At 39.2% G+C, this 18,208-nt stretch overlaps 2 protein-coding genes across 13 annotated transcripts in view; one reads left to right on the top strand and one right to left on the bottom strand.

The window, feature by feature from the left end:
• CCDC88A (coiled-coil and HOOK domain protein 88A) overlaps positions 1-13,790 on the top strand; it is a 139,706-nt gene extending 125,916 nt beyond the window's left edge. For 5 of the 12 annotated variants that reach the window (XM_077915429.1, XM_077915430.1, XM_077915427.1 and 2 more), the window contains 2 exons: positions 24-292; positions 477-2,357. In XM_077915429.1, the coding sequence (XP_077771555.1) occupies positions 24-292; positions 477-1,472 (1,265 nt within the window). In that variant the 3' untranslated portion in view covers positions 1,473-2,357. Of the gene's footprint in view, positions 1-23; positions 293-476; positions 2,358-5,103; positions 5,204-5,725; positions 8,739-13,196 lie in introns of those variants that run through there. The other 7 variants (XM_077915435.1, XM_077915438.1, XM_077915439.1 and 4 more) reach the window with 3 other exon arrangements.
• Positions 10,759-12,281, bottom strand: LOC144324164 (prolyl-tRNA synthetase associated domain-containing protein 1). The gene is made up of 2 exons (XM_077915441.1): positions 12,125-12,281; positions 10,759-11,282 (listed from the first exon to the last, which is right to left on the bottom strand). Exons 1-2 carry the CDS (start codon positions 12,206-12,208, stop codon positions 10,848-10,850), a joined length of 519 nt encoding a protein of 172 aa, XP_077771567.1. The 5' UTR covers positions 12,209-12,281; the 3' UTR covers positions 10,759-10,847.
• Positions 13,791-18,208: the final 4,418 nt, after the last annotated feature.

The following is an 18,208-nucleotide window of genomic DNA, read 5'->3' as shown; positions in this document are numbered from 1 at the left end:
TAACACACCATTTACTCCAAAAGCAGGTGCGGTTAATATCCAAAGCAGGCCACAAAGCCACAGCAGTGGAGAATTTAGCCTGCTTCATGATCATGAGGCTTGGTCCAGCAGTGGTAGCAGTCCAATCCAGTACTTGAAAAGACAGACCAGATCAAGTCCAATGCTCCAGCACAAAATGCCTGAATCATTAGAGAGTCGAGCACATCACAAGATCAAAACTGGTTCCCCTGGAAGTGAAGTTGTTACTCTACAGCAGTTTTTAGAAGAAAGCAACAAGCTTACCTCAATACAGGTTAGTCTTATCTGCTGGGACTTTAATTTAGATTGACACTGCAAGTTAAACTTCTGTGACTGAACTATAGAGCTTCTTTTTAAGTTAAGGGGTGCTTCCAAGCAATTTTATATCACACAGTCTAACATATCAGGAAAGTAAAAGCTTGGCTGCATTCACTAATCTGTGATATCTTTTTTAACAGATAAAATCCTCAAGTCAAGAAAATCTTTTAGATGAAGTAATGAAAAGTTTGTCTGTTTCTTCTGACTTTTTGGGAAAAAACAAACCAGTTAGCTGTGGTCTGGCCAGGTCGGTAAGTGGAAAAACCCCAGGAGACTTCTACGATAGACGGACAAGTAAGCCTGAACAATTTGTGAGACCCGGTCCTCGAAAGACTGAAGATGCCTACTTGATTAGCTCTCCAGGAAAACCTACACTAGGCACTCAAGGAAAGATAAAATTAGTAAAAGAAACTTCTCTATCACGACAATCAAAAGATAGTAATCCTTATGCCACTTTACCTCGTGCAAGCAGTGTGATCTCTACTGCTGAAGGAACTACTCGAAGGACAAGCATCCATGATTTTTTGACCAAGGACAGTAGACTACCTATATCAGTTGATTCACCACCAGCTACTGCTGATAGCAGCATCACTGCAGCATCTAGTGAGTACCTTTTACACCAGTGGTCCTCTCATACACTTCATACTCCAATCCATGCTGTAGGTTCTCATGCACAAAATGATTTAGCTACAGATAAACCCAAGTCTCTGTTTGTCCAGGCTAGACACTCAAGAACCGAAAAGTCACATTTTCAAAACCAAACTTTTGCCATTATCAGTATGTCTAATGATGGATTTGGAATATCAGCTAAAGATAGTAGTGTACAGTCATTTACTGTGGCTCATCCATCTCAGCCATTTTTATCCCTGAATACAGAACTAGTTAGTAACATAAGTGGGTTACCTCCCAGGCCAATCACCAGAGTAACTGACCAGGCTTCTGCCTCTTTGGATAAAGCTACAAAGAAAGATAATGAACAGTTATCTGATAATCAGAGCCCTAGTAGCAGTAACCCACAGTCTTCTGCAGATAGCAATAATCTTAGTACTCCTGCATGCTTCTATCCTGATGACACAGAAGCTGCATTGGTTTCTGAAGATAATCAGACTGTTTGGTATGAATATGGTTGTGTATAATCAAAACTGCACAATATAATACTGATGTGACTTGATATGCACTGTGCTTCTCTAATCTGATTTGAAGAGCTGCTGTTGAAAAGTATAATTTAGCTAGGCTTATATTTTTATTTTTAAATTGTGGCATAGTATTCACTTGTACATGATGGCATGTATGTAAATATGAATGTGTAACCACACCAAAGCCTGCATGATATATTAATTGCATTGTACATTTTCTGCATGACTTAAAATACCTTAACAATACATGCTCCTCTTTCACATTTCTTGTCACCCGATAAGAGATTGTTACTTTGATACCTGGAAGCACCTTAAAATAGTTGCATGCTATAATTATCAAGAAGGCATCTCCAAGTCATAATTACTTCGTTGCTCCCAAAAAAGAATGCTCATTTTCTCCCTCCCTCCTTTTTTGCTCCTCTTCCTTCCCTCTTTTCCTTTTACTCCTTTTCTCCCCCAGAATGTGCACTTCATATTGCACATGTACAGTGTTAAGGAAACTATGTAAAAAGATGTCATTTTCTTTTGCCATTTAACTATGTCTTCTGTCCTGCTGTTTTATTTTCAAAGAAATAGTAACTCCATTAACACTTTCTGTAGCAATTAACTACTGCCCAATTTATATAATTGTTCAGATTTAAAACATTGTTGATATTCATAAATTTAGTGTAATTCTTTAAAAACCCCATCAGATTTACATGTTACTTATATAGTGACTAGGACCATTTGTATTGTTTCCTCATTTTCCTTCATCTGATAAATGTAAGAACTCAAGGACCATCTTTCCTTCAAGATGACATTTTTTTACTTGGAATCAGTTAATACATTAGTTTTGCCAGCTCTTTTTTTATATAGATTCAAAGAAATAAATCAAATAATACTCAATGTGTTGGAAATTTGCATTTTTACTTCTGTTCAAAAAGGGTAGTAAGTTTACAAAGTAGTGAGGATTGTTGCTTCTATAATATATTTATTAAATTATATGTGTGTGTCCTTAAAACAGCTTTTTAAATGAGTACATTGTACTAAAATAAAATTAACATTAGAATTTAAATAAACAAGTGTGTTTTTAGTGGAACAAATTTTAGAACTACAAATAAATATAAACTTTTAGCTAAAGAAATAACCATAATAAGATAAAATGTTTTCTAAGTCTGACTCCAGTGTCATAAACTTTAAAATTATCTTGCTGTGTTCATAACACTTTTAAAGCAGAATCAGGGATCCCTGGGTGGCGCAGGGGTTTGGCACCTGCCTTTGGCCCGGGGCGCGATCCTGGAGACCCGGGATCAAATCCCACGTCGGGCTCCCGGTGCATGGAGCCTGCTTCTCCCTCTGCCTGTGTCTCTGCCTCTCTCTCTGTGTGTGACTATCATAAATAAATAAATATTAAAAAAAATAAATAAAAAATAAAGCAGAATCAGCTAAACTTGAATCTGTAACTCCCATAACTTAAAAAAACAAAATAAAACAAAACAAAGCCATAACCCTGATTCACTTACTTCTAGAGTTGTGTGTGTTAGCCCTTTCTCTGGAATGTTTTTGCTGTTTTGATTCAGCCTAAATATTACTGCTAATAACTCAGCCTGGTATCTGAAAAGGAATTTTTTGTTTTGTTTTGTTTTGTTTAAATTTTTATTTATTTATTTATGATAGTCACAGAGAGAGAGAGAGAGAGAGAGGCAGAGACACAGGCAGAGGGAGAAGCAGGCTCCATGCACCGGGAGCCCGACGTGGGATTCGATCCCAGGTCTCCAGGATCGCGCCCTGGGTCAAAGGCAGGCGCCAAACCGCTGCGCCACCCAGGGATCCCATGAAAAGGAATTTTTTGAAATGTAACTTTCTAAATGGGGAGAAAGTTACTGTTTTATAAATGTTGTTATATTAAATTATTATTGTTAATGGGCCGAAGAAATAGAATCTATAGAGAATCTTTGCTTAATGAAATTTCTGTCCTTTAAATTAAGCCATTCTCAAGAACTTAAACAAGATCATTGTGGGGGCTAAAGCTTCTCCATTTTTATTTTATTCTTTTATTCATGAGAGACACACAGAGAGAGGCAGAGACATAGGCAGAGGGAGAAGCAGCCTCACCACAGGGAGCCCGATGTGGGACTCCACCCCAGGCCCCAGGATCACGCCCTGAGCGAAAGGCATCTGCTCAACCACTGAGCCACCCAGGCATCCCTCCATTTTTATTTTTGACTTTTATTTTCTCACAGCTAGCTATTAACTAAAAATGGTTCTACTGCAGATAATCACATAAGCACAATCAGAAAATTTTCTTATTTTTTAGTGCCACCTAATATACTTTGACCATGATACATCTATCTTATTTTATTGTCTGTTGTTTCATCATCAGTCCTAACATTAAAAATGTTTTTGGCATCTCTTCTTTTTTTTTTATTACCTAATAATAAAATTTAATGGTAAATATAAATGAGATTAGATGGGGGCCAAGTGAATAAAATGTAATAATTAGTGTTAATTCTTTTCCACTTTGAATCAAGAATTACTTCATAACCACTTCAACTCTTTAGATATAAATCTGGCCATACACTTTAAATTTAAAGTATTAAACTTATATATGCAAAATACATTGAGAAATCCTGTGCTATTATATTAAAATTGTGCGGTTATTTTAAAGGAAAGAAGTATTTCCAACACAAGTTGCTATAGTTTATAGTATAGTATATATGTTTTCAAAAGGAGCATACCATACACACTGTATATGTAAGACAGATCCATTCCATGTCCGTGTGTCTTGAGGATTGTCTGTGAGAATACAGTCTCGACTTCCTCCAGGAACTTTCATCTGCCGTGAAGTCAGAAAATTTTTTCAAAATAGCAGTTTCTTATGTTTCTTTATAGCACTTGGAATCAAATTTCTAGCATGGGAATAACGTTAAAATTCATATAGAGCCAGTGTTTCCCAAACTTTAAAAAATCAACATACTGCTTACTTTAAGTCTTAAAAAGATGCACCAGTATTTTAGCTTCTTTATTATTGTTTTTAAAGATAAAAATTAAACAACTCTGACTCAATTGAGCAGCTGCACTTTGTTCCTCTAATATCCTATGACTTATAAAGGATTACTTGGAAAACTACTTGGAGATTCAGTACCTTGATTTTAGGTGAAACTCAGAGTTTTCACATTCCTGTCCTGAGTTTCTAGAAATCATACCCTTATTATTTGCATGACATTGTAAACTGACATTATTAGGCATTGGGTCCCCTTTGACCAAAGTAGTTTTAGCTGTAATAGTGAAAGTAGGCATATTATCTGCCTATAAAATTTTTCTCAGTAAAGAAAACAAATACTTCATTGTGGATGTTTCTGTGGCTGCATGCAAGATTATTTTGTATTTTAAAACTATTTGTGACCATTTAGTAAATAAACATAGTGAGTAAACCTATCTGATGCTACTAAAAGGACACAAGTATATTATTTCTGGCTTTTAAAATACAATAATCAGTCTTTAAGTAATAAGGTGTCCTTCAGATTAATAAATTTCCCAGAGTTAGATGCTTTCTCCTTGCCCTACTCAACAAGAGTTCGTTAGTTTCTTAATTTCATGAATTATATGTTTAACCTTTGATTAAATAACATGAAATGCTTTTCTCCTGCAGATGTGGACAAAGTACAAGAAAGCAGAAATTCAAAAAGCAGGTCTAGGGAGCAACAAAGCTCCTAATTCTATTACCCACTACATGACATGTGGGCCCAGTGGTGAGTTTCTTGCTTAAAATGTAAATGAGATTAATCTCATTTATACAAACTAACCGTGTTACGTATAAGAACAAGTGCACATTGCATTAACAGATGTAAATATTGCTTGCTTATTTCATGACTTTCTGTCCTACATACTAGTCAAGCAAGATTTATTGATTGCTGTAAGTTTTTGCCTGTCAGTGCAGGAAACAAACCTTTAAAAAATTTTTTTTCTTAATTTAATTTTACTAGTGAGTAATGTTTTAGGAATCCCTTTTTTAATTTGAAGTCTTTTTTTTTTTTTTTTTGGTAGAATACAATTTTCCCACAATGTTTTTGATAATTGAGAATAAACAAGGAATAACCTTTTCTATGAAGAGCCACTCAAAGAAAAATTGTCTCTTTCTGTCACTTTCTCATTTCTATAGAAGAAATATCTGGTGCATGTTGTTCTTACAGTGGCTGCTCTGTATTTTATCTCTCTCTTATCTTCAAGCTTTTCTTATATTTTCTTTCTTTCTACCTTCCAACTAAATACAGAGAGAAAAGTGTCCTTCAGTTTCTCAGTGTGAAGCCTTTATTTCTGAAGTAACAAGACACCCAACTATAGGAATCATTTTAAAAATCTTTAAGGAGACTTTAAACAATCCTTCGTGACTAGAGCAGGCAAGAAATACAAAACCTTCATTCCTTCCTTGAATCAAGGAGCACTACTGGAGTCAACTGCCAAAATTTTTAGAAGGTTTTTAGGACTTACTATACATTGTTAAGATCTACCGAATAAAGGATGTTCTCTCACTAAGGACCAAGGTATTAGGATTTCAAGAAGTACTCCAAGAACAATCTACTTCTTTCGTCATTTGTTTATGAATTTATCCATGTTTGCTTAATGCTTCTGCTAAGTATTAGCCAAATTCTAGCCATTTATATTTAGTTGTATAAATCTAAATTAAATGCTGTAGTATGTTGTGGAATGTACTATATATCAAGATACAGAGAACATTGTTTTGGCATGTCAGAGCCTTATTTGGTTAGCAGACTGCATGTGTTGATATTCTTTCTTTTTTTTTAACCAATTATTTTGATGCACTGCAAAAGAAATTCAGTTTATAAGATAAATCTGAAAAATAGGAGCTATAAAAAATTTACAGTAATATTAATCTTTCTGTATTCCCCATTAAGCAACACTAAGCATTCACACATGGATCCAAGATAATTAAAAAGAGTGTTTTTCTGAAACTTTTTTAGTAAGGTGGTTTTCCAGCAAATCACATTCCCAAGATAATGCTGTTGTGTTTAAATTCATTTCCCTTCTTTAGTATTGGGTTATGTATGTGTGTTTGTTTTTTACATGAGAGCTGACTGTTGCTTAAGAAGTTTTCTTATGGCAAAAAAAAAAAAGTGTAAATAATTTACTATGATCTGCATTTTGCCAAGAACTCATTTATTTTTAAGGTTATCACGTATTAATAAGAACTTTTCTGTTTTCGTCCTTTATAATATTACATTAAAGTTGGTAACTGTTATTGGTACTTTTGAAATATTTGTATGCATTTGTTAACTTAAACATTTGAAAGAAGCACAAAAAAAGTAGATTTAGTTAACCCAGGGAAACATCAGTTTTTTTGTAGCTTCAATTTTATATCACAGTTTTATTTTCTTATGAAATCAAAAAATGCATTGATATGATACTTATTAATGCACATTCATTATTTAACATGAATATCAGAATAATCTTAAAGGTCTGAAGTCAGAAAGAAAATGACTTTTTTATTTTAACAGTATACTTCTTAGGCTCTCATTACCAGCTCTAAAAATCTTTTTGGAATAATTCCATATTCGTAGTGTGTGGTTTAGGAACTATGTTTCATCACTAACCTAGTAGCCCTGAGAAATGTGTGTGTCTCTCTCCCTGCCTCCCTTCCCTCTTTTTCTCCTCTTCCCCTTTCCCTCTCTCCCTCTCCTTCTCTCTTTTTGGTAGACCAGTTAGCAGTATTGTGTTCATAGTCTACTTTCAGAAAGACTATTAATGAAAAGGAAGACCGCATGTATAGTTGACCAGAAATTAAAAAGGAATTTAGAGAACTTGGACTTACTTAACTTAATGCCACCATTAACTTAGGTTTTGCCGCCAAATAATGCTGTAAAATTAAATCACTTTTAAATTCTTGGATGAAAGGTGCTATGTAAATGTAAATACAAAGGATTCTTACTAAAATACAACTATTGCACAACAGACATATTTAAAACGTATTCTCTAGACTTTGAAACATCTCTCTCCATTGTGACTCCCCAGATTCAAGTATCAAATTGATAATGGGCATCATGGCAGTCTGGAGATACTTGCATGTAAAAAATGTAAATTCATTTTTAGGTGGGTAAATTGAAAGTAAATATAGAAGTTATGTTTTAGCTAAATACAGTAAGTGGGTAACTTAGATTTATATTAACTAGCATCTAATTTGCACAACTAGGACACATCCCAGGACAGTTACTGAAAGTTGGAATTTAATGAATAGGAAGTGGCCCAGTAAGGGTGACTCATACCATACCTTGACCTCTCCAGAACACTAATGTCCTAAAATAGAGAACCTGTTGACTTAAGCAGCACATTATTGCTTCACACAGAACATGTTTAGGGGCGGCCTATATAGTTTGGAATCTGAGGATGAGGAGGCTGACCTTGAGAAAGTGCAGTTAGAGACAACCAAGGGAACACTCGAGACAGCAAAAGTAGGAATATTCTCAATTATATTCATCACCTTTTCCATACCATTTCAAGAAAGGACTAGATAATAACCTCATGAATATTTTACATTCTCCAAAAGATTAAGAAGCAAACTTAGTAGGAAGTCACTCCTTTCCCTTAAACTGCTTCTGCCAAACAAAATAGTATGGTTACCTAGGAACCTACTGGGCCACTTTCCTGACTAGGGCCTGACATGCTTTTTGTCTGGCTGTCTTCTAAATCAACACCTAACCCCCCTAGGAAACTGAAGAATTAATATACAGGGTAGTAGCTTCAGCAAAGAGCTCCAATAAAGTGCTTCAGATCTGGCCATGTGGAAAGGTTTGGTCCATGTTTTTGAACTGGTGGTTACCAAAGAGTTCATGTAACAGGTTTGTATGTAGCACCTTTCATGCAAGGCATGGTAAGAGCCTATTAAAAAAAAAAAAATCACTGTGCATACTATGGAATTGCAGCCACCTCACAAATGAAGTATTACAGCCCGCACTGTCTTAACAGTTTATGTCAGGAAGTAAAAAAGATACTGTACCAAATCTGGAATTACAATGAGGAGTAATAATGTATGCTCAATGACTTTGTATTTTAAGTTACTTTTATGAGAAAAGTGAATTCTTGTGTTTTTCTTTTCTGCTACACTTAGTCCTGAGATGTATTTTTTCTTTAAGCCTTGAATGAGTAATACAAAAGGAGCCCATTTTGTGATATAAACCTTGATGTACATGTTGAGATATTTGGACAAGAGTGAAAATGCCTTAAAAGGAATGCTTATGGATAAAGTTGCACTTACAACACCCTTTAACAAAACCTGATTTTAAATGGTCTTTTTCTTTTCTATTAAGGGTTCTCTTTCAATGTTTGCCGTTGTACTTAAAATTGTTATTAAATACCAAATCAAATAATATAAAAGCTGTAACATTTCCTTTAAAAGTAATGCTACTGAGGGATTTGGAGTTGAATAGCAGTGATGATTTCTTGGTAATACCTGTTGTCAGCCACAGGAATCCAGTTCGTAACAAACCATCATTTGGTTGATTTGTCTTTTTAAAAACATTTCATTTTTCATTTTAGTTTTAACTTTATTACTCCTAAAAAAATTAAGTTGGCTTAACATTCACTTAAACTGATTGATATAAAAAGAAATAAAACAGGTGATTTTTATAACAAGTGGTTAATCATTTAAAAATCGTAACATATAATTTAGCTAAATATTATCTTTAGCCTTTCCCTTTGACCTGGAAACCGTCTTTCAGACATAACCTATAACATTGTTGAGATGATTCTGTCTAAATCTTTTAGAGATGAGTATTGGAAGTTTGGGAAAAGAATGGACTCTCAGTTCTGTCAATCCCATATAGGTTTAAATACAATAATATATTGCACAAAGCAGTGTCTTTCATTTTCATTTATAGCCTTTGGGAGGCAGAATGTTTGAGGCAACCAGCTGTGTATTCTTGGGCAGGTTAGTCTCTCGGAGCCTGTTTTCAGTAGAAGATGGGAAGGGCACTGTCTACTATCCTCAGTGTCTTTGATTCTATTCATTAAACTTTCATTTTATGTGCAAAGCAACCTAAAATTCCCTCCTAGAGAGGTAGTAAATAGCAGGTAAAAAGTAACATGGCATCTTAGAATGTTATCATTTATGGAAAATCTTACTAATTCCACATCACTTAAATTCATTCTTTATAGAAATTCTGTCATGAGTAGACTTGTAGTTTCTACTCCTATATATCAAGAAATGACAAGTTTTTACTCTTATTCTGCCTTTTGTAACAAATTGGCTACACTATCACTACCAGATGGAAGTTACTTTTGAGTAAACTTAGGAAAAAATGGTTACCTCACTATTCCATTTGATTGTACTGTAAGAAAATGAGAATTTTCATGACTAGATTTCTAGATATTTCTGTAGTGTAGTCTAGACCCTCAACTAATGAAGGTTTTAATTTAACTGAAAAAGTAGGTTTCTCACTGCACAATTATGAACTAGCTTCTATAGTGCTGACAATACATAATCCTGAGTTCTTATACTGTATCAGATGTCATGATTGAAGGGCGGGGGGGGTGAGTAAAATTTCATATACTCTACAGGACAGAAAACTTTTTCCACGTTTGTTCACCTTTTTCACCTCTGAAAAAGATTAAACAAGTCTTTCTTTAATCTCACTCTCCAACAATAACCACTATCAATAATTTAATATATTCCTATATTTCTTTTCCCCCCTCTATGTACAATGTAAGTGTAATTGTAGACATGTGATTTTTGGAAGTTGCTTTTTTTAAGTAAACACCCTAAAGAAGATGTAAGATAGTTAATCTTAACTAGCCTCAGTTTTGTTGTTAATCTCTTTTTTTTAAAAGAAAGATTTTTATTTATTCATTCATTCATGACAGACATAGAGAGGGGCAGAGACACAGGCAGAGGGAGAAACAGGCTCCCTGCAGGGAGCCCGACACAGGACTCAATCCCAGGACTCCAGAATTGCGCCCAGAACCAAAGCCAGGCGCCAAACCACTGAGCCACCCAGGGATCCCCCTGTTAATCTCTTATTTGTTGAAAGCATTCCTATAGTGAGTATTGGTCATGGGGGATCGGAGGTGGACTCTGAACTCAAACTACCTCAGTGTGTCTTTTTAAAAGCAGCCCTTTATAGGGCACCTGACTGGCTCAGTCAGTTGAACACGTGACTCTGGATCTCAAGGTTGTGAGTTTGAGCCCTACATTGGTGTAAAGATTACTTAAAAAGTAATAATAATAATTTTTTAAAAAAGCAGCTCCTTTGAAAGGAAGTGTTCCTTCTAAAATGATTTAGTCACCAAACCAAGGTACTAAATATTATCACTTTTAATGCTTTTTAAAAATTACAAGTAAGAAAATCACTTTCAGAAATGAATGTATCCTAAATTTCAGCCCAATTAGTTGTTTTCATCAAAACGTAGTATTATGGGATCATGTCCTGTCTTTTTCACAAATGTGAGAAAGTCTTCAGGGCTCAATCCCATGGTTGCAGAATTGGTCATTGGATGAAAGTACACCTTTTCGTGTCCACCTTCCAAAAAAGCTGAATCCAGTACAAATTTCACATCTCCGTCATCACAGAAGAGTGCCAAAGGTGTGGCACAGCCTTGGCCAACTTTCAGTTTGTCTAGCATGGCTGTTTCATCAGCAAACCGAAGATTTCCACTCCCAACACCTAACTGCTTGGCAAGATCATTTAAATTAATTTGTCTATCATGAAGAACAGTCACCAGCCAATAGCCTTTTTTCTTCTTGTCTTTAAGAAATAAGTTCTTACTATGTGCTCCTTTCAAATGCTGGATATGAGGCATCATTTCTTCAACTGTAAACACCTGTAAAATATCACATGAAAAGTTTCAAAATATGCATGTACGCGTGCTCCCCTTGCTCAGTGCGGTGGATGTCGCTGGGGGGACCCGTTCCCAGTCCATTACCAAGTAATCCGCCTGGCCCTGGCAGTCCTTCATCTCAAGGCCTCTGAGGCCAGTGTCCTGGCCAAGCATTCCTACTCCTACAGTGGGGTTTGGGTTTTTTTTTTTTTTCTTTAAGCTATTGGTACTGAAAATTCATAACAACCCAGATTCCTGTTCCTTACTATTCCGTTACACCCAGACCACGGGACAACCTCCACACCCCTCTGACGACGAGGGCGAGCGGGCAGGCGGGCGGGCCCTGGGCTGCGGGCCACCCCGTGCACAGGGAAGGCGGCGGAGAGTAGGTGAACCACGCAGCGGGGACGACGGTCCTAGGAGGCGATGTCGTCTTGATGTTAGATCCGCAAAGCTGAAGGCGTTCACGGCGTCCACCCCGCGAGGATGACCACAGCTCGCTATTACCATTAGCGGGGCCCGTGCGCGGTGCAAGTCACCAGGTCACGCTGACCCCACGGGGACGGCCCAGGCCTGGTACCCGACCCACGCCGAAGAGCGGGCACGCTGACCAGTGTAAGATGTCAAAGCGCGTCAAGACGAAATGTGGCCAAATCGATCCAGGAGGAAAACGTCCAGTTTTCCCGCAACAACGTCTCAGTCCCGAAAGGCCTCCGATGCTCCGTCGGGTCCCTGCTGGGCTCTGGAGCCCGGGGACTGTGCTGGACCCCACGTCTCCGCGGCACGTTACGGCCCCGCCCGAGGCCGCCGCAGCGGAGCCCACCCCTCCGGCAGCAGCGTCTCACCTCCGGGTGCTCCACGACCTCCGTACGGATGGCCAGGGCGCCGAGCCGCTGCTCCAGCGCCGCCCGCAAGTCCGCGCCCGCCATGCCGCCGCCGTGGCCCGCGCAGAGACAGGGCGGGGCAGCGGCCGGGTGGGCGGGGCTTCCGGGAGGCCGGGGCGGAAGTACCCGGAAGTCCGGGCGGCGCCTTCCGGAGGCGGGCTCTCCCCTCGCTCCTCCCCGACCCCCCCCCCGTCGCCTCCCCGGAAGTCGTCTGCGGAGATTGCCCGGCGGGAAGGCTTCGGGGGTGGTTCGCGCGCGTTCCGCGGGCGGAAGGCACGTGCTTCCTCATTGCCTCCCCCACCCCGCTTCCGGCTCCCCAGGCTCCCGGTAGCTGCCGTGTAAACAGATCAGGGCCGCCTAAGGGGTTAAGCGTAGGGAGCGTTGCCGAAGGTCCTGGAGAAGATGGGATCCCCCGGCAGGCCCGGGCACACGAGCTCCTTGCCCCTCCCCCTGGCCTTGACGCGTCCCTTCGGCCCACTGCGCCTGTGCCGGCTTTGAGAGTCATGAGTTGTTGAAACCATCGGGACAGATTTGTGCCTGAAGCCCCTGGAGGCCTCTGCACGAGCTCAGAATCCCAGAATCCCGGCAGGTGCATGCGGAGGTGGGGGCCGCCCAAGGCGCGCCTCCCGCGACTTCCGTGGCTGTGGAACTTGCCAGGAGGCCTAGGGAGCGGGCGGCCTCCCCCCCCCCCCCCGGCTTTCCCCCGCTCTGCCGGTGCGGGTGCGAGGTTTCAGATGTTACCCGGGGAACCTCCGAGGTGAGGTCCTCGAACCGACAAGGAGAGGGGAGGCGGAGGGGGTCAAAATGCCTATTCCTTTATGACTTTTCAACTTGTAACTTATGAATTAGGATTTTACATGTGACCTTTTCGGAAGGTTACCTTTTATTATTCATCTACAAGTAACTATTATTATTCATCTACAATTAACAGTGGCAACCACAGGTCCCCTTTTCCAAGAGGCGGTGTGCCTACCTCTTGGTGGAGGTTTTCTATTCTCCTGTGAAACCCCTCAGTCATCCCTTTTTTCTCTAGGTTTTCCAAAAATGAAACTAGAAAGCGTTGGAATAGCAAAGATCACCCACTTGAAGATGCTACATATCCCAAATCACTGTCCTTAAATATTTGAAGATGTTCCAGAAAACCCAAATCCGGTCATGGTGAACTGAGAGTAAACGGGGGAAAGAAGAATTGGAATCTGGTTGTAACCAAGAAAGGTTAAGTGTGGAAAAGTATGAAGACATTAACCCAGGGTAGGATCTTCACGACAGCTACAAAAGAGGAATGCAAAGAGCCCAAACTGGCAGCGGCGGCATCTGCATATTGTCTAGGCGGTTGAGCCCTCTGACCTAGAAATCTTTTGGAGATTAACTGCCATCAATTATTCAAAGTATGAATTCTCCTCCCCTCCACCCCAGCACACCACACACACACCCTATAACTAATCCATCACAGTTTCTCAAATCCTTCCACTTACCACCTCCACCACCCCAGCCCAAACTACCTTCCTTTCCCCACGTGGCTGACACTAATGTCTACCTGTGTCTACCTGTGATAGAATGACCAAGTATCCTGCTCTAAGCAAGTCTTACAACCAAAGATTTTTATAATAAAATGGAACTAAATCTATGGTAAAAGAACCTATCACTGTTTTTTTTTTTTTTTTAAAGATTCCATTTATTTGTTCATGAGAGATACAGAGGAATAGAGGCAGAGATACAGGCAGAGGGAGAAGCAGGCTCCACGCAGGGAGCCGGGACTCGATCCGGGGTCTCGAGGATCACACCCTGGGCCGAAGGCGGCACTAAACCACTGAGCCACCCGGGCTGCCCCCTATCACTGTTTAAAAACTATCCTAACCCAAGTTTAATGCAATATTTATCGAGCATGTATGTCAACGTTGTACTAAATACAAAAGAAATGGTATCTACCCTTGGCATAGTCCTTTGTCTTCAGGGCAAATACAATCTCAGATTTACATTGGAAACAACATGAAACATTAAATTCAAAATGATCAGCATGAGCTTGAACTAGATATTTAGTCGCAGAACTTGAATTTAAAAAAAGTTATAGAAATCTCACAATTCTAGGAGAGAGAGAGCATGATAAATACGCTTTACTGAATTGTTTTACAAACAGGAAAAAACTTAATAAGCAAGCAGTTTTGTGGCATTTCTACAAGAATGTATTGAGTTAAAGATTCTTGTTATCATTAGGAAGAGTATGGTTATTTGCCAGAAAAGGATGGAATCTGGAAAAGAGAGCTGGAAAATGGCAGGATGGAACATGCCAGGATGCATGAAACCTGGGATCCTCATCTAAGTCTGCTCAAAGTAAAAGAAACAGTTATAACTGTAGCCTACCTGGTAAAGGAAATAAAAATGCCAAAACATTTATCAACATCGTGGGGATTGGGCAACATTGCATTTATTAGATGAAGAATGTCAGAAATCCCCATTATGAATGTAACAAATTCCAGAACAGGTAAATTGAAAACCATCCTAAGAAGCTGTACATACCCCCAAGCAAGTGAAACAATAGGGAAAAAGTGCTCTCCATAATCTGTGTCTCCTCAGCATATCTTATGGAACATCTCTATATACCACATTTTTTGCCCTCAAAACCCTAAAATCTAGCAAAGAGGACTGAAATATTCACAAGGATAAACCCAAGAAAATGTGCTGCAACAATAGTGGCATGATGTGGATGCTTTAGGAGCCCAGAAGAAGGGTGTTAGGCCTGGGTTGGTGCATTAAGAAAAGCATTAGGGGGAAATGGCACCAGTTTGAAGAATAAGGACTCTACCAGATGGGGAGGGAGTTCTCCAGCTGAGGAAACCCCAGGAGTTGAGAGGTGGAGGTGAAAAAGCATAGTATGTCCTGGGGCAGTATGATTTGGTGTGACAGTAGAGCAGAATGAGAGGTCTGTCAGCAGAACACAAGACCAGAAGTAGGCACAAAGAATTGTACCTGCTACACTAAGGAACCAGGAATGCCCCATCACCAATGGCCATGTTAAATAAATTAGATGACATCTTTCTAGGGAATTCTATATTCTCAATCATGCTCTCAATATTTGAAAATATAGGGAAACACAATTTAGTAAATGGAGAAAATGAATTATAAGAGAGGATAGACAACACAGCCCCAATTTTGCTTCAAAATACACATAGCTGTATAACAGAGTAACTGAAAAATCTAAACAGTAGTAGCATCTTTCCCTAATCCTATTCCACAAAAATTGGCTTCTTCTAAAGGCCTATGAAAGAGGATTTTTCCCAGGTCAGAAAGATGGAGGTTGGGGAGGGAATGCTCCAGCTGAGGAAACCCCGAAGATAAAGAAGGGAAAGCAGCTGAATCTAGGAGGAAATTTAAGTTTCCTCAGAATCAGAAAAGAAGGTGAAGACTGGAGTGGGAAGGATAGGAGGGTGGAGAGGAGTCCTTTTCTTGGCACTTTATCCCCCCAGTGGGTAGCAAGATGGGAACCTCTGTCAGTGGAAGACAGTCTAGCTGGGGCAACACTGCCTAAGCAGTCATGAGACACAAATACATCTGAGCATCACTGCTCAATGAGGAGCCATGATGAAAAAGACAATAACCCCACAGTCCAGTTCCCTGACTCCTACCAAGTCTCAGGGGCCTGGATGATTCTGTGGGGAAGGGAGGAAATCGCAGTCTGACAGCCTCAGGTTAACGGTCCTTGCAGCTCCAACATGTGGGGACATGGGCCATATTATATTCAACTCAAAATATGACTGAAGATCACCTATGGGCTCAAGGGAAAGTGGTGAGCAAAATCAGACAGAGACCCAAGCAAAGAGTATATTGCAGGAGATAAATATTAGTCAAATAATCACAGAAACAAATGTTAAATTGCATGGGTCGCAAGTGCTAAGCAGGATACTATGCAATGCTAGGAAAGTCTACTAGTCTGGAGGGAGGAGGAATGAGTCAAGGAAGGCCTCTCTGAGGAAGTGAAGCACACTGAGATCTGAAAGATGAGTAGGATATTATGAGGGCAGAGAGAGGAGAGAAGAGTGAACCAGGCAGAAAGGAAATAGTGTGACACTGTGTGCAAGGGTGGAAGGAAGCAAATCAAGGAAGAGACTTTGAAAGACAGTCAATGTGGTTGGCATTCAACAAGCAAGGGGAGTGGGGTCATGGCTCCAGTTCCTACACACTAGAGCTGGGAACTAAAATTCTCACCTGTTAAAAATACATTTCTTAAAATGGAACTGTGAGTATTGTAAAAAAATTTCTTTGTATTTTCTATCTTCTGAAAATTTCTATGTATTTTTATAATGGAGGAGGGAATTGCTAAGCTATTAAAAATAAAGAAATGCAAACCATGTCTCCATAAATAACACAGATTGTATGAGGGTATTTTCAACAAAGACTTCAAAAGAGAAGAAAGCTAAAATGTAAAAAAATTAATAAGTGGGCAGACTGAATTTAATAACCTTCAAATTAAAATATGAAATGGGAGAAAACATTCAGTTTTCTTCCCTGGAAAAATATTGGTTTCATACAATGTGAACAAAATGCATGGAGTAGATGACAGTTGGCTAAGCATCGACGTAGCATATCTCCTTTTTGTTCACTTTAAATACTCATTTATAATTGGAAGGTTCTAAGGAAGCTTTGTTTTAAAATTTATAGGACTTTTAGTTCTGTTAAGAAAAATTATCCAAAACCTGGAAATAAACAAAGGGATTTGTTTGCCCTGCTGGGGTCCTGCTGGGTTTTCTTTCACATGCACTCTCGGGGAATCTCTGATTCTCTAGGAATGTTTACTTTTTTTTACTTCATATTTACTATTTTTTAGCATCCAGGTATTATACAACTCTATGAGGGTAGATCTTAATGTATACAAAACTGATAGTAATATAAATGAATTTAGTCTCATAGAGGTGCAAATGATTTTTGTCCTTATAGAAAAGGTAACCCCAAAAGTTACAGCTTTGTTGTGCTAGAGAATATTAACCGATTTTGTATCTATATTAGCAATCTTGTTCAAGCATTCATTCTTTCAGCCACTGTAAATACCTGGCGCTCCCCAATTCTCCTTGGATGAGGCTTACCATCTTGTTGGGTCCCTTGTTAATGAGGAGAATACATCTTCAGACACATGATCACTTTATATTTATTTAATATTTTTAAGCTCTTTAAAAATAACACTCTAAGAGTTTAACCTTAATTTGGCAATGACAATATTGATCTACCAGAAAGGTTAAGTATCTTATTCAAAGTCTTCATATAAAAAAAAAAAAAGAAAAAAAACAAAAGCCAAACAAACAAACCAAAACAAAAAAACCCAAAGTCTTCATACTAATTGGGGAAAGAGAACAAGAACGTAGGAGTAAGAAGCGTAGGTTGGGAAGAGAGTGCAAACATACCAAGATAAGCAAGATCTAATGTATGACAATGTGGTTCTAGTATATAATCCTCTGTTGTGTAACTGAAATCTGCTGAGTGGAACTTAAATGTTCCCGACAACAACAAAAATAAATACATAAGTAAATTTGTGAGGTGATGGATGTGTCAATTCAATGCAAGGGGGATACTTTCACAACATGTATGTATAGCAGATCATCACACTGTACACTTTATTTTTAAAATTCATTTATTTATATTAGAGAGAACATGAGTGCACATGACAGTGGGGTGGGGGGCAGAGGGCGGGCATCTCCAGCAGACTCCTTGCTGAGGGCGGACCGTGAGGTGGGACTCGGTCTCATGATCCTGAGATCCTGACCCGAGCCAAAAGGAAGGATCCCACCAGCTTAACCAGGTGGCTCACACCCAGGTGCCCCGACATTGTTTTGATGTTCACCAAAATACTAAAAGGGGTTATCTCTGAATAGGTGGGATTTAGGATTTCATTCGCTCCCTTTTTTTTTTTTTTTTTTTTTTTTTTTATAAATAGGCTTTAAATTTTGGGATAAATTTAGATCCTAGAAAAGCCGCAGAGAACAGAGACTTGCCAAGCGCCCTGCACCGCGCCGGGTCTAATGTTTACACCCGAGCAAGCTGAAGCAGCTCACACAG

The sequence above is a fragment of the Canis aureus genome, chromosome 11 (assembly GCF_053574225.1).
Source record: "Canis aureus isolate CA01 chromosome 11, VMU_Caureus_v.1.0, whole genome shotgun sequence".
Classification (NCBI taxonomy): Eukaryota; Metazoa; Chordata; class Mammalia; order Carnivora; family Canidae; genus Canis; species Canis aureus.
This window is presented reverse-complemented; position numbering and strand designations above follow the sequence as displayed.

Bases quoted from the DNA above. Each gene is read 5' to 3' on its own strand.
- LOC144324164 (XM_077915441.1), bottom strand. From the start codon at position 12,208: ATGGCGGGCGCGGACTTGCGGGCGGCGCTGGAGCAGCGGCTCGGCGCC. The intron at 11,283-12,124 runs GTGAGACGCTGC...GATATTTTACAG, and splicing joins AGGTCGTGGAGCACCCGGAG to GTGTTTACAGTTGAAGAAAT.